The 15,232-nt window shown below is 35.8% G+C and overlaps 3 protein-coding genes across 6 annotated transcripts; 1 reads left to right on the plus strand and 2 right to left on the minus strand.

Moving 5' to 3' along the window:
* Window positions 1-554: 554 nt before the first annotated feature.
* On the plus strand, window positions 555-8,069 carry LOC113303271. Of its 2 annotated transcripts, XR_003337373.1 has the most exons (10): window positions 555-929; window positions 1,056-1,733; window positions 2,479-2,578; window positions 2,736-2,804; window positions 3,551-3,665; window positions 4,635-4,717; window positions 6,771-6,832; window positions 6,954-7,050; window positions 7,523-7,674; window positions 7,809-8,069. XR_003337373.1 is itself a non-coding variant. In XM_026552297.1 (9 exons), the coding sequence occupies exons 2-9, from the start codon at window positions 1,417-1,419 to the stop codon at window positions 7,580-7,582; spliced, it is 903 nt and encodes a 300-aa protein (XP_026408082.1). In that variant the 5' UTR covers window positions 555-929; window positions 1,056-1,416; the 3' UTR covers window positions 7,583-8,069. The 2 variants fall into 2 exon arrangements, 1 of the variants encoding a protein (XP_026408082.1); XM_026552297.1 differs by having other exon boundaries at window positions 7,523-8,069.
* Window positions 8,070-8,365: 296 nt separating this feature from the next.
* LOC113303272 (psbQ-like protein 3, chloroplastic) lies at window positions 8,366-9,770 on the minus strand. The gene is made up of 2 exons (XM_026552298.1): window positions 9,243-9,770; window positions 8,366-9,027 (listed from the first exon to the last, which is right to left on the minus strand). Exons 1-2 carry the CDS (start codon window positions 9,711-9,713, stop codon window positions 8,932-8,934), a joined length of 567 nt encoding a protein of 188 aa, XP_026408083.1. The 5' UTR covers window positions 9,714-9,770; the 3' UTR covers window positions 8,366-8,931.
* Window positions 9,771-10,097: 327 nt separating this feature from the next.
* On the minus strand, window positions 10,098-11,774 carry LOC113306865 (photosynthetic NDH subunit of lumenal location 3, chloroplastic-like). Of its 3 annotated transcripts, none has more exons than XM_026555782.1 (3): window positions 11,469-11,774; window positions 10,544-10,791; window positions 10,098-10,399 (listed from the first exon to the last, which is right to left on the minus strand). In XM_026555782.1, exons 2-3 carry the CDS (start codon window positions 10,778-10,780, stop codon window positions 10,265-10,267), a joined length of 372 nt encoding a protein of 123 aa, XP_026411567.1. In that variant the 5' UTR covers window positions 10,781-10,791; window positions 11,469-11,774; the 3' UTR covers window positions 10,098-10,264. The 3 variants fall into 3 exon arrangements, with proteins under 3 accessions (XP_026411567.1, XP_026411566.1, XP_026411568.1); XM_026555781.1 differs by lacking the exon at window positions 11,469-11,774 and adding an exon at window positions 11,344-11,457; XM_026555783.1 differs by lacking the exon at window positions 11,469-11,774 and having other exon boundaries at window positions 10,544-11,283.
* Window positions 11,775-15,232: the final 3,458 nt, after the last annotated feature.

A 15,232-nucleotide genomic window follows, 5' to 3' on the forward strand; every position in this document is an offset into this window, starting at 1 on the left:
ATTCGTTGATACTACATTAAAAATCTTGGATGAGTGTCGACGGGCACCACTACATTACACCACGGCATAAGGCAAACCATGGTTCTACTGTGCTCAAAAAATAACATGAAAAAAACAACAACAGACAGAAAGTAGTTAACCATTTATAAAAAGATAATAGGTTAGCTGCACAGCACTAATTACACATCTGGATTCACCAACCCAAATGAATCATTTGGGCATGAATAAGGAGGGTCCCAGAGTTGATATTTTGACATTCTTTCAATTATAATCTGGGCCCCAGACACACCCTTTATCAACCCAACTTGATCATCATTATTCATCCATCGAATATAAAGTACTCAACCACGTGTCACTTTACACGAGGGCAGGGCATCAAATTTTTGATCCTCCATATTGGTGGAGAAAGCTTTCTCTTTTTCGTCAAACAAAAGCATTGGACGCAGACAACTCAGCCAATTAGGATAGCGCGTGTAAGTGGAAAACTCCTTTTCATTTATCCACGCGCAAGTGAAATTCGATGCCTCAAAACTACTGTAGGACTGTACTCTTTCTTCTTCCTTGTGTAAAAAAAGTAGAAAAACATGGAGAACTAGAGTTGCAGAGAGATAAATAAAAAATAATAATAAAGAAATTAGGGTTTTGCATAATAATTGAGTATCAAATGCTTCTAGGGATTCGGACTGTTGAATTCCAAGATCTGCAACTGCAATTTAATTTCATTTGAAGAAAAAAACCTAAAAATAATAAATAATCAGAAAATCGACTTTGCTTTTCCTATGTTTTTCGATTGGCGGAGAGTTGTTTTTTCCCACTACCCCATTAGGGAAAGTTAGAGAGAGAGAGAGACAGGGAATAGGAAAAGTTAAGTTGTTGAACCAACTAGGGTTTTCAGTTCTCTTCTTCTTCAAAAAAAGTTGCTTAGAAAGGTACTGTTATTATCTTTCTTATAAGTTTTATTGGTTAGGGTTTTATATGTGAAATTTTTAGGGTTTTAGATTGAGTTTTGGTTTTAGTGTGGTTGTTGTTACTGAGTTGTTTTTGTATGCTTTCAGGAAATTAATGCTTTGAATTTGAGAAATTTGTGGTTGGCAACATGGTTTTGGAATCTTTTGGTGAAGTGGCTCCTGGACTGTAATTTGAGGATGAGACTTAGGGGGTTTTTGCACTTGATTAAAGTGCTTCATATCAAGGTCTGAGTCTTGCGAGCAAGTATTGAGATTCTGCAGCAATTATATAGGTTTTGGATGGTTTCAGAAAGGAAGTGTAATTTATTGCGTGTAACCGATTGCTTATGAGAATTTAGGGGGTTTCAAGGTGTGGGAAATAAATTGGGTTATAAGAAATTTGTACAAATTGGTGTTTTTTTTGTTGTGTTATGATGGAGTAGGGGAATTGAAGGTGTTCTGTTGAAAAATGTCAGATGATTCCAACATGGGTTTTAACCACGACCCAATTATGGCATCTACATTGAATCGTCATGCTATTTCATTTCAATCAGGTGTGGCGCCTAGCACTTCTGGGATGGCTTCTTTTGGGAATCAGGTTAACATGAGTGGGATGATTCTTTCTGGAAATTCCGGTATGATGAACAACACTTCTGGGATGACTCAAGTTGGAAATTCGTCTGGTGGTTTTCTTCTTGATTCTGTTCCTGATCTTAAGAATGAAGCTGGAGTTTCTGTTGAGTGGTCTTCTGAAGAACAAGCAAGATTGGAGCACGGCCTTATCAAGTAGGTACTTTACCTCAATTTTTGAAGTTCTTTGGTTTTGGTCTGATTTTAACTATTTCCGCGTTATTTGGCATGTGCTTCGTCCGAGACTGTACTCGTTGAACTTTAGTTTGTGAGTATTTGTTAGTCTAGGCTCTGCTTGGACTTGGATATTCATTATCTGTTCCAGTTATGAATTAGAGTACAATTGATTGTTCACGTATGGATTAGTGGCCAAGGATGAATAAGAATGTAGGATAATACTGATATGATGAGAAATCAACCTGTAGAGTTGCAAATTATTTGGGTATTAAAACTAGTTGCTGTATTTCAGTGAGCATTGAATTTGGGTAATAATGCTCGGGATGTCAGTTATTATTCTTGAAAATGTCTTTAAAAAAGTATGTCTGAGCAAGCTATGAATTGTGCACCGTTTGTATATAATATTTGTAGCAAAACTTTAACTTAATTATATATTTGTCTTATGTCTATTCCTGTTGGTTGTCTTGATTTTTGGGCGAATGTTGTGCGTTCTGTAGTGTATTATGTTCTGCTTACAGATGAGTTTCTCCTTCTTCATTTCCTTACACATGCTGTTCTGTTTCTTATCCGTAAGTCCCATAAATTTTTTCTAGTGCATATGGTTCTTTTTCACCTACCTTCCCTGCTTTACCGATAACACATAATAGTTTGTACGTAACTGCTTTTCTCCCTCTTGCATAGGTTCAGACCTTGACCAGCTAATTTTCTTATATCGAATTCGTAGATATGCTGATGAGCCAACTATCATGAGGTACATTAAGATCGCTGCTACTTTACATGACAAGACTACACGTGATGTTGCTATGAGATGTCGGTGGACAACGGTTAGAACTTCACTTGTTTGTGTCCTTTGTTTAGATCCAGTTTTATGATAAAAAAAAGTTTTATGTATAGTCTCACTAGTTGTTCAGCACATTTCATTTGTTTGCCATTTTATAATTACTGCTTTGATATCTTCCCTCTCCTACAAATTGGTCATAGAATGAGAGGAATGGGAAACGAAGGAAACCAGATGAACATCACTTGGGGAGGAAAACAAAAGATAGGAAGGTATGAAAAGTTTAATTTGGTCTTATAGAGAATTTGTTGGTTACATTCCAAATACAGAATTACTGCTAAGCTATGCTCTTTGGTTCCAACTTGCAGCACTCCGCATCTTGGAGAACTTAAAAAATTAAGAAAATAATCTGTTAGGTCATATGTGAATTCAAGCACCCAATTTCAGTGTCATTCATTTGTGTAAACTGTAAAGGTGACTGGGCTGCGTCAATCTTACATTATTGGTTATTTGGAAATTAATAAATCATTAGCATAAAGGTTCGTGTTTTTTTTTTTGTTTGAACTTCAGAAACCGTAGTCGATTCCTAATTTGATTATAAGGTTTATCTCTGGAAGTAATAAATCGAATTAAAGTTGAAATTTCCATATGGTGGGCCATATTTATCACTTTTGGCAGATTTGAATCTTAAAAAATGAAACTTAAAGAATTGCTATATGGAGTCAATTTAAGAAAAGCGTGTATATAGATTACGGTGTAACATTTAGCGCAACTTTTTCATCCCAGCAACTTAAAGAATTGCTGGGAAGTTTGGCGTATGAGTTAAAATCAATTCTTAACACTTAATTTGATGTTGTGATGATCTATCATTTTGTTTCCATTTTTTTTCCAGTCTTGTCTATACTTCTTTCAAGTAAATTACCAAATGCGTACTATATTAAAACATGAAACCGTGGGAATTTTTTCTTGATAATTGTAGTGTTGAAGTGTGTTAACTACTTGGACCGGATCATTTCAGGATATGTTAATGGAGATTCCAAAGGCAAATGTTCCAAGAGCTGCACCAGTGAACATGTCTGCTTACTGTCCTGTGATTCAGCAGGTGGACCGCAATGATCTGATATCATGTGAAGGTTGGTTGGTTCGCCGATCTTACACTCTTTTACAAAGAAAAAAAAGCAACATCAGTTTTTCCTCTTTCTTGTAGCAGAGTGCAATGCATCACCTTCTCTGAAATTTGAGCCTAAATCTGATGGACTCCTTCATTGGACCTTAGGTTGAAGTTTCAAAAAGCGGTTCTACGGAAAATTTTGTGAAGCTGAATAGCTTGCAGCGTTTCCCTCCAATATTGAAATTATGTTTCTTATATCTACACTTAATATTATATTGCTTGAGCGCCTCCAGCTGCTGTACAGCTTTTTAGAAACTAGAAAACCCATAACAACTAGGCTGTCGGGCTGGGCTGTCAGCTCAGAAACAGAAAATATCCGTTACACCTGCATGCCATTTAGTTTTATAGTACTTGCAAAATCCTCCTGGTACATGCGTCTATAGGTGTCTTTATGTACCATCAGTGTGAAAATATCTGCAAAGAGCATGCCTTGGATCAAATCTAAAGTGCCTCTACATATGTCTGATAATTGTTTCTTGGCTCATAGAAAATGTTTAGTTGTATCCCATCTTCATGTGTCGTCTTTGTATACCTTTTGGGAACCATAGAAGTGCATCAATATCTCCACTCTGTTATCCTCTCTGCCTCTCCCCGATAGGTGTCCCTATTACAAGCCTTTGCTGAAACTCCGGTAGAAGGTGTTCTTGTCTTTACCGAAGTCTTCACAGTGTTTCTTATACACATGGAAGGTTTTGATTTGATGTGTGAGTGATGCTGGACTCTGTAAGTGGCATGTTATTTTCTTTGTCATGTGGAGAAAGTACTGCATCGCGTTGCACCTTCCTAGTTAATTGCCATGTTAGCTTCTTCTAGGACACCAGTAGGATGGCCTTACCTGTTTAGATTAATATAAATCCCTGGTAGGGTTAGTTTGATCACTTAACTGCTTGTGGACTTTTGGTTGATCAACTTGCTTCTTTCTTGTATTCAGCCTTCAGTGGGACAACACGGCGTCTTTTAGATGAGAATGCTGATGTTTTTAACCAAATCGTCAATAACTTCTCGGTATATAAGGTAAGCAAATCAGATAAGTTTCATGATTGGAAACTTTCTCCTTTTAAACTTAAATAGCTGTTGGAAATGAGGATAATTGGGCTTTTATTTTTTCGGGATAACCTTTTTGATGTTTGGAGAGGGTGCTGAATATGCATTACAAGAAAAATTATTATTGTTAAACTGCTAGTCTAGGCTTTTGACTGGGTTCGTGATTTTATTCGGCCTTTCTAAATTATTAAGTGAAGGTTTCGAGGAAAATCCGTAAACACTGTTATGATGCTAAGTTAGATATTTTATCATTATGAAACTTGAACATACTGTAATACTGTTATAGAACATTTTGCTAAGAGGAGCAGGACCTGATGCCCGTTTAAGATCACTTCACATATTGGTTTGGATGTATGCTATTATTTTTCATAAATTATGTCCATGCTAAATACATTTCTGTTATGGTCACTTGAATGTGAGATATGGGATTTTCAGAAATTCAAGTTCCATTCCAGTAATTTAAACAAGTATGTGGACATCTTAACGTAGTAGATTGATTGATCTTGATCATTTCTTCATCTCCTGCATAACAAGATGGTCAAAGAACTTGTTTTAGCTAGGTAACATATAAGAATACTAAGATCATTTGCTTGTCATCATAATGCTTCTTTACAAACAATAGTTGGAGAGGTAGCTCATCCCAGCTATGTCAATTGAGAGCAAGGAGTTGAGGACTCTAATTGCAGAGTTTAGACTTCCATTCTGGGTCTGATTTTTATGATTTCTTCAAGGGCAAGTCTGATTTTGTTAGTTGGTACGTTATGTGGCAAGAGCTCACATAGGTCTCAATTTTCTCACTGTAACGACCTAGTATTTGTTGTCCATGTTCTGAAATAGATTTTTATGTATTCCGAGGATCAAGGTCTTATACTTTCTTAATTAGATATCAGCTGCTAGATTCTATGCCAATTGAGAGTGAGGAACTGCAGAGTTTAGACTTGCTTTGGACCTACGTTCTAGGTCTGATTTTGTTAGTTGATATTGTTATGTGGCTCACATAGGTCTCAATTTTCTCACTGTAACAACCTAGTTTCTGTTGTCCGTGTTCTGAGATAGACTTTTTATGTGTTCCATTCCAAGGGTTAAGTTCTTCTACTCCTTAATTATGTGTCAGTTGATAGATTTTATTAGGATGAGAAGGTCGGCTAAGAAAAATAAGACAGTTCTTTGTCTTGGGTGGATATTAGCTATGGGTATTGGGGTAGATTTTGAGAATCAGCGTTGCCTGAGATGATTGTTTATTGCTGGACTGAAACTACAATCATTGTGTTTCAATCTGGTTCTGTTGTTTTGTCATTCTGAAGTTGGATTTATAGAATCGTATCTACGAAATGCAAATTATGGAGTTTATAGGCGATTCTGTTCTGCCATGATTTAAATTCCTGAATTAATTGAAGGACACAACATATGATGAATCCATGATGGACATAATTGAGATACCTTATAACTACACTAGGTGTAGGAAGCTGTAAGAAAAAAAAAGCATGTCATGCAGTACAAATACTGCTAGTGAAGCGATTATTATTCACTCTTGAGTGATGATTAATACAGTTTGGGTTAGCCTACTCCATTTACTTTTTTTTTACGCAAGGATGACTTGTGACGAGTGATCCTGATTAGACGATCTCGTTTCTTGCATTTTTGGGAAGGTGGTCCAGAAATGCCAAGAAATAATGATTAAGCAGAACTGGGAATCAGGGTTCATCTCCTTGAGGGGGATTTTAATGTGGAGATCTCCTTGGGGGAGGATTTTAGTGGTGATTCTCTTTTTCATTTTAGTTTCTGCTCTGTAAGTTTATCCTGTCTATAATAAGTCTTCTAAATCACGTATCGTTTTCCTCGGCTTGTTTGTATGTTGTATCATGTATTTGCAGCTGTAATGGTCTAATTTACTATGGGTTTGTCGTCACTTATGTTTTTTTTTTTTTCCCTCTGATACATTTGTGCGACAAAATTTCTTTCGTATCGATTGATTATATTGAGTTGGAGAGTCTAGATGTGAAACTTTGTGGTTTTTATGCAGATGACGGAGAACATTGATCTCTTTTGTCGCTCGAGAAACAATATAACAACCATATTGAGCAAGTAAGTGAATGTGCAACAACTCATTTCATTATTAGGTTTAGAGGATATCTATGGGGCTGCTTGGGTTTTATATTTCTTACATATGGTTTGTGAAGATCATGCTTTATTCGATATTTTGCAGCATGAGAGATATGCCTGGAATAATGAGCCAGATGCCGCCATTGCCTGTATCAATCAATCAGGACCTTGCAAATATTGTTCTACCTATTTCAACTCAGGTAACATTATTCTTCCCATGTACTAATAGACTGTGGACTCAAGGAAGCATGGTTTCCTATGTTCCCTAGAAGGGTCGAGTCAGGGAATCATGGTCCTAATTGTTCTCCCAAAAGGTGGAGCGCAATCTTATTGACTCATTTGGGACTTGAATAAACATTTTTCCACTATTGAGTTTTATGGCTCAACATGGTTCTAGATGTCAGATAGCATAAGTTTGTCCATAGAACTGGACTCTTAAACCCTTTTCATTATAGTGAAATGAATGAAAAGGTGACCCTTTTGCAATATGGGTGAACAATATACAAATAAGAGTATAAGGACTTGACATGCAATCAAACAATAATCCTGTTTGACTGTAGACATATGGATGAACTAATTTCCAGTAACGTTTCAGCATGATGAAGTCTGGATTAGTGGGTTTAGGACCTTATACCGGTACTATCTTAATTATGACTTTGTTGAAACTTGCAGGCAGTGCTTTATAACTCACCTAGTAGGAATCATCTTATGAAGCAAGAGCCAAGATGTTGATGGGGAGAGAGATAACTTGGATAAAAAGATACTGATAACTATACGGCTGCGTTAGTACAAATGATTTTCTCCTGTAAATGCATAAGAAGCAGGTAAAGCGATCACTGCTAGCTCTATCTTACTTTACCTACAGATATATTACACTCAGCCCAATGTTTCATCATGTTCCACTAAATTCCGCCAAAACGAAAACTTGTAAAAAGATCCATTTTGGAATTTGAAACAGTTCATCGCTAGCTTTTGAAGTCCAAAGCAAACTAGGTCTACCCAGAAGCCTAGTAATGCCATCCTGGGATCCAGGTTGAGCCTCTGTAACCAGAAATTCTCTTTTTCACCCTTCTCTTATGTGAGCTTTGATTGTTGATTTGGAGCTGTGTATAAATTATGAGACAGGGACAGTCAGATGAATCTTTTGTGTTGAAATTCTTTGCTCCTCTCTTCTTTTTCATTCTTGTTCCGAAGGCATTCACATATAAATTATGAGACAGGGACAGTCAGATGAACCTTTTTTTATGACTGTCATTATTTTTCTGAATCATGTTAACAGAGAAAATGACATAGTAAATTTTGTTAAGTTTTCCTATTCCAAGGAATTTTTTTCTACTCAAGAAAACTTTTTATTTTTGGGTACTGGTAAAGGAGCACTCTATTTAAGAAACTGGCCTGCAGCTTGCACTAAGCATGTCTGAGTTCCGCTAAGTTGCAAAGCTAGTAAGAAAGGACATTTATTTGCACAGATATCGTTTATGGCCAACGTGATATGAGATTTCAGTCCAGAAACTGTTCAAGAAAGACTTGGGCTGCAACTTACAAGAGTGATAACAGGATTCAGTTACACTGTTTTACAAACTTCAAAGAGACCTTCATATCCACTGAAGTTGGAACTAAAGCAATCCCAACCAGCATTCTACCAAATAACAGTTCATTGTGAAGCATGTAAAAATTGACTCTTCATTGAGCAACAGCAAAAGCAATGCCAACATAATCACTAGTACTGCACATTTTATAACCATAGGCATGCGTCCTGACGGTGAAGTGATAACCGATCTGCCTGAACTACCACTCAAACTCTTCCTCATCTCTATTGCTAACTATCTAGTTCTTTGAATAGGTGTAGGACGTCAAAGGGAAGATAAGAAGCCTTAGACACTGAAGTCTCAAGAGAGTAAGGATTTGGTTTTTATAGTACAAACATTTTGCTCTAGTGAATTGGGAGAAACGTCCTAGATCCATGGATGTCATGAAGGATCACTTACTTCCAGAACACATTGTGAATCTAATTGATAGGAAGAACTGAAGAAAAAAAAAGAATTTATTTCCAGAAGCTGACATGCTGAAGGAAATCAAGCCTATAATCTTGATAGAATACTATTTAAGGAAACAATTATTTTCCCATAGCACTCTTGAACAAGGGCTGAATCCTGGCTCCTTGCTGCATAGTCTAGCTGCAAAATTATTCATATTGAATTTGAAGGATAAAAAATAGTTAGTGATTTAGTAATATGACGGATTGCATTTATTTAGAAATAGCAATTTGGTAAATCTAAAATGATGTTTTCTGGTCTTGGGTAAGTGGCACTTCTAACTTTACTATACCTCATCATTTGCACTAAGCAATTATGGCATTCTTCTAAAACTAGCAAGATTTGGTATTACTTACTTTTGTAACACTGTTGAAGAGTTCTGAATAGAGTTTCCTGAGCAGAGATCTTTCGCTACCTGGTTTAGCTTGAATTATAGTATAGATATCTTGTTTTAATAGCGATGAACTCTTTCTTAAAGCTTTTTGTGTTTCTCTCCATGACTCCAATTCAATCAACTCTTTAACATTTACTAAATCTCGAACATGAGTTCTGAGTCCTTCTTCTGCTTCTTCCAAGCTTTGGTCTGGAACTGTCATTCTTAAATCTAAGCAATGACCAATTTCTGGTGTCAAGATTACTTGTTTTGATGACAGCATTATACTACTCACTGTTGCTATTGTAATTGTTCTACGCCTCCTACTCCTACCACTACTACTACTACTACTTAAAATGCTGCATTCAGTGAGGAGTTTTTGAGAAGTTATGGCTGGATATTGGGAAGATGGAATGTAGTGTTTTAGATATATTAATGGGGATGATGATGCCATTACTTTTCTCTCAAGCAGTACTCTCTGGGATGTTCGATTTCTTACATAGGGATTGAGTGGTCAAAATATTTGGCGTGTAATGTTGTCCGATGATGATAAGGTTTCTTATGCACGGAGCATTCTCACAATAGACAGGGTTTGTTTTCATTGGCAGCGGATGCTGGTCCATACTCACTATATGTGAGAGCAGATTTCTCATTCAGAACTCTTAGTAAACAGTTTTTAACTCCCATTTTAACTGTCAGCAAGCAACAGTACATACTACTACCTCAGTCCCAGGAAAAGTGATATTTCTGCTTTTTTCATTTTTGCCGAAAGTTAGGCCAAATTGAAAAAGTAAAAGCGCCACTCTTCCTAGGACGGAGTGAGTATTATACTAGAATCTATCCAGGAGTTGAAACATTTAAGCCTAAACCAAACTTTTTACATATGAAATCATCCTAAACTGGTATTTAGTATTTACAGATGGATGGTATTTAAAGCCCAAGAAGGAAAAAACCAGCTGTACATGAGGGAAGGGGTAAAACATATACAGTTAATGAGGGATTCACTTAATCGTCCGATTCATCCTCGACGAATGGATCGCGATAAGGAAGGAGAGCCATCAAGTCTTCCAAAACCTTTGTTGTGTCGAAGTATCTGCTCTCCATCAAAGTACTATCTTTTAGTTTTACTGCATAGCTCATCTGCATAGGCATTACACATTGTAAATTTGAAGTCCTCTAAGGCCTAAGCCTATTAAGATATAAGTGAAAACGGACATACAAAGATATAAGTGCCATATGAACCTAGTGCCTAGTGAAATTGAACTAGAACAAACCCATTTTTACCTCTTCTATAGAACATAATAAGCGGTTGGCAAGGTTAATTAAGGTTTTTTTTTCGTCCTCTGCTGCTTTAGAAATGATTTGTTTGAAATCACAGTATAAGAATGTTGATCTAAGCTCAAGATCTCTTCCTATAATGTCCCATGAAACCTCGCCACCCATCAAATCAACAATCGATAATAGGTCGAGGGCACACTGTCTTATCCGGTAAACGCCACCGTTCGATATGATTCCTGCCATTTTCCTCAAAACTACAAACAACAAAACAATCAAACTCCACAAATCAGTTTATGCATTTGATAAAAAGCACAACAAAATAAAGTTGAATGAAGCTTATTGTTGCAAGAAAAGCACATTGGAAAAAAGAGGTCCTTTTTTGTAACTTTGTGGAGAAGAAAAGTACTAATGCACTTCCAAGGGCACACAAGCAATTAAAAATTTATATGAAAATGACATAATTTCACAATTCAGTATTATTGCATAATAATTAGACAATGTTATGACCAGGTAGAGTTTTCTATATGACCAAGAAAAAGAAAAAGAAAAAAAAAGGTTAGGGTTAAACAAACAATCTCAGAATCAAACTTTGAGGTCAATCTATTCCCATCAAAACATTCAAAGCTGTAGAATTTCTTTATAAGATTTTAATAAAATCACTAACACCATTTTCTATTCTCTGTAACCTTTTATTTAACACAAAACAAAAGAAAACTCCATCTTCTTCAATCTAAGGTAAAACCTAGATAAAATTTTATTTTAACTATCTATTTTTACAAAAGAAAATAAAACAAACAAAAAATCACCTATTTATTTTTGGTGAGGAGGAGTATAAAGACAAACATGGTTTATTACAATCAAAGAATAAGAAGATAAGAATAAATGGAAGCGAAGAGGAAATAAAGGAGAGATTAATGGCGATAACTCTCACCTGAATGATCGCTTCTGAAGGGTACAAGGATGGACAAGCAAGCTAGAAAGAGAGACTAGTATTTCAGTAGAAGAAGAAGAAGAGACAGACGGTTATAGGTTTTGTGGTTGTTAAATCCTTTTAATTGGGTGTTCCTCTTTTTATTATTGTTTTGTTTGCCGATATCTATGCGGGGACTCTGGGGAGAAGAAGAGATCAGAGAATGTGACTCGGGATCATATATGCAATGTACTAAGGATTTTGTAAACCTACTAGTTATTGGAATCAAAAACTGAAATTGGCAAAGGGAAGTCGGTCACTGGGGTCTCTCTATTTGGTCTTAGTTTATAATAAGAATACTACTTGCTGACAAATAAGACTACTTCTTGCTTGAAAGGCCAAATGTGTTGTGTTGTCAACCCATCCCATGCCTTGTTATTTCCGGTGCACTTTTTTCTTTCTTCACTCGTTTCTAGAATCGACCTAGTAAAAGTCACAAACAAATTATGAAGAGAGACCTTGCCATTTCTTCATGTTGTTACAAAAGTATACTTGTTTCCATGGAGCTTCCTTTGAGTACTCTTTGGGTTAGGTTGTGCTGGTTACTTAGAGCAAGTCTTATTGTGGAATCCATCCATCTTCCATCTTCCACGCCACCTCAACAATTAAGAATGGAGCTTTTTTTTTCAGCCGTTAGATTTCAACAACTCATTTCAAATCTACGGATAAAAGAAAAACGCAATTAAGAATGGAGCTAAAAAAGCGCAATTAAGAATGAAGCTTTTTTTCAGCGGTTAGATTCCAACAACTCATTTTAAATCTATGGATTAAAAAAACGCAATTCTTAATTGCGTTTTTTTAGCTCCATTCTTAATTGTGTTTAACGCTATTATTATTGGTGTTTATATGGATTCCACGGACCCTTCCACCAAACCATGGAACCTTGCTTGGATTTTCTGTGGAAAACTCCAACTTGGAAGCCACTAGACTTGACATTCCATGAATTTTCCACATTTGGAATATGTTGGATTCCACCATAAGACTTGCTCTTAGGCATGAAGGACATTTTCCATTAAAAAGAAATTAAAAAAAGAAAAAGAAGGTTTGAATGCCATTATGCAACTTTTTTTTTCTTTTTTCTTTAATGTAAACACGAATTATATTAATCAATAAATATAGTACAACGTGTTTAAGATCTCATTTTTTATCAAAAACATTGGAAATAACACGAGATTTTAAAACCCTGTGTTGAACATGAGATAACCCGTGCCGAAGATGCTTTACTCGAGCTTCTTTTGCTATGTGGTCCCCCGCAGAGTTATATTTCCTCTTTATATACTTTACATGGGCTTACAAAAGTTTCTCCAGTATTGAGTTCACTTCTTGTATGGTGTAATCGGCACTCCAAGGAGAGTCTTTGCAAGGCTTGTTGATCGTCTCCGCCAAAGTTTTGCAGTCTGTACTATTGAGATAGTGGATAATATATTTTTACTTAACCATGAAGATGCTTTTAACAAAACTTTTGATTCTGCATGAAAGGCTGAGGAGGCCCACTCCGAACCAGCTTCAATATACATAAATGTTTCACTGCCCACAGAATAAAGTAAGAAGGCGTATCCCATGGTCGAATCCTCCTTTTTGAAAGCCACATCAATAAATATTATCCAATCCGAAGGTATGTCAGACCATTTCTCTCTGGGGTTACTTTTTTCTATCTTCATTAAGCTTTTGGATCCTTGCCTGAGTATTTTGGTTTAGAAATTTCTTGATTTGCTCCATAAGGTGAATCGAGTTCGGTTTTATTTTCTCAAACACTACAGAACATCCGTGCTTCCAAATGAACTAGGATATAATAGCTATTTTATCCGACAGTTGAGTGAGATCTTGGTCCGTGATCCACTCTTTTATCCAATTTCTATGGAATCCGAAGTAATTGTAGCGTTCACCGTTTCTAGAGAAAGACCAAACCAGATTGCTCTTGCAAAGGGGCAAGAGTGAAAAAGATGTTGTTCTGATTCTTGCTCTTGAGAATCACACATTGGACACTCCGTGTTTATGTCTGAATTATGCGCCCCGAGTCTAGAGTTAGTTGGAAGAGTTTTTGAGCTAATTTCCAGACGAATAATTTTATTCGTAGGATTATTTGGATTTTTCATATTTTTTGCAAGGGAAAGGAGTTTAATGAATTACTCTCCTTATCTTGTTTTATGAGAAAGTTATAAACATTTTTTGCCGAAAAAGCTCCTGAAGAATGGTGTTGCCATCTGATTTTGTCTTGTTCTTGTCTTTTTCGAGTAATAGCTAGGATTTTTGCTTTTATTTCAGGATCAAAATAAGCATTGAGTTTTTCTTGGTCCCATGTACCTTATGGAGTGATCAACTCATTTACCCTATGTGGAACCGGTTTTTGAATGTCAGCGGGCTTTTGAAGGATTTTTATACTAGGAACCCATTTGTCTTCCCAAATTTTTGTGGAAGCTCCATTTTTTACTTGTCATATAAAATTACCTTTAATGAGTTCCAAACCTTTTTTTTATACTAGTCCAAATCCAAGATAATTTGGAAGATCTGGAGAATTCCAGAGGATGAGAGTTTAGGAAATATTTTGCTTTGAGAATTTGAGCCCAAAGTTGATCTTGCTCTGAGCTGAGACAACTAGCTAGTTTAGTAAGGAGACCTATGTTAAACTGGTGCGGGTTCTTGATTCCAAGACCGCCTCGGGAAATAGGCTTGCAGATGTTGGCCCAAGCCCTAATACAGTAGAAATTCCATTAATTAATACTCGATTATTTAATAAACTCTCTTAGGTAATATTTTTATCCGGTCTCGAGTCGGGGACAACGTGCAAATTAATTAATAATTCGCTAAAATTGTAAATTAATACATTTTTTATTACTTATGTAGACCCCATATAAAATATAAATTAATAATCCACTATATATATATATATATTCAATACACCAATGTTTTATGAAGATTTCTTGAAAAATAAATCAGTTGTCTTATGTTTTTTGTTAAAATCAATATCACAATGAACTAATTTTTCTTATCATCATATGAATTTCTAGTGTTGTTTCTCATAGCCCACTGAGAAATTATTTTATATGATTGTCGCTTAACAACCTCGTTTCGTGAAGGGGGGGTCTATTATAGAACTTTCATCATCTTTCCCCCCTCCCATCTTTATCAGTTCCCATAATGCTCTCAATTATTTCTTCATCAGTCAACAATTGCGTAACTTCATTTTATTCCAGATATTCACGACTTATTGCCATTCACTGGATTGCGATAACCCAACTTTTCGATCAAATTTTGCAAGTCTTGACTGATATCACCGTCTAACTGTTCATCTGAATTGTCTAAACCTATGTTATTTGTTGATCAAAGTTAAATTTATCTATAACTTAATAAGATATTAATTCATATATAAATTAATAATTATTAATTATTAATTATCGGTTAATTAATATCTCGGTTAATTGATAAATTCTGGTGGTCCCAACAACATTAATTTATAGAGTTTCCATTGTATATCCTCCTCTACTTTTGGGCTTGTCTTTTTTCCACCAGAATCTCTTTGGATTTTGTACATCTGATCTAGCGTTTCTTTAGGAAAAGCTAGCACTTGCATTTGGTAAGTTAGATAACCTTGAAGAATGGATTTTATTAGAACTGTTCTACCAGCTTGAGAGAGCAATTTAGATTTCCAATCTTGAAGAGTGGCATAGTATTTTTGAAAAAAAAGTTCGAAATTTTGTTTTCTATTTTTATCGAAGAAGCGAGGA

Source organism: Papaver somniferum, chromosome 8 (assembly GCF_003573695.1).
Source record: "Papaver somniferum cultivar HN1 chromosome 8, ASM357369v1, whole genome shotgun sequence".
In the NCBI taxonomy this organism is placed as follows: domain Eukaryota; kingdom Viridiplantae; phylum Streptophyta; class Magnoliopsida; order Ranunculales; family Papaveraceae; genus Papaver; species Papaver somniferum.

What these genes read in the sequence shown, in the direction of transcription:
- LOC113303271 (XM_026552297.1), top strand. Translation starts at nt 1,417, where the DNA reads ATGTCAGATGATTCCAACATGGGTTTTAACCACGACCCAATTATGGCA. An exon ending in TGAGATGTCGGTGGACAACG is followed by an intron (nt 2,579 to 2,735) that starts GTTAGAACTTCA and finishes AATTGGTCATAG; the next exon opens with AATGAGAGGAATGGGAAACG. An exon ending in GGAAAACAAAAGATAGGAAG is followed by an intron (nt 2,805 to 3,550) that starts GTATGAAAAGTT and finishes GGATCATTTCAG; the next exon opens with GATATGTTAATGGAGATTCC.
- LOC113303272 (XM_026552298.1), bottom strand. Translation starts at nt 9,713, where the DNA reads ATGGCATCATCATCCCCATTAATATATCTAAAACACTACATTCCATCT. An exon ending in TCTTCAACAGTGTTACAAAA is followed by an intron (nt 9,028 to 9,242) that starts GTAAGTAATACC and finishes ATAATTTTGCAG; the next exon opens with CTAGACTATGCAGCAAGGAG.
- LOC113306865 (XM_026555782.1), bottom strand. Translation starts at nt 10,780, where the DNA reads ATGGCAGGAATCATATCGAACGGTGGCGTTTACCGGATAAGACAGTGT. An exon ending in TATTATGTTCTATAGAAGAG is followed by an intron (nt 10,400 to 10,543) that starts GTAAAAATGGGT and finishes ATGCCTATGCAG; the next exon opens with ATGAGCTATGCAGTAAAACT.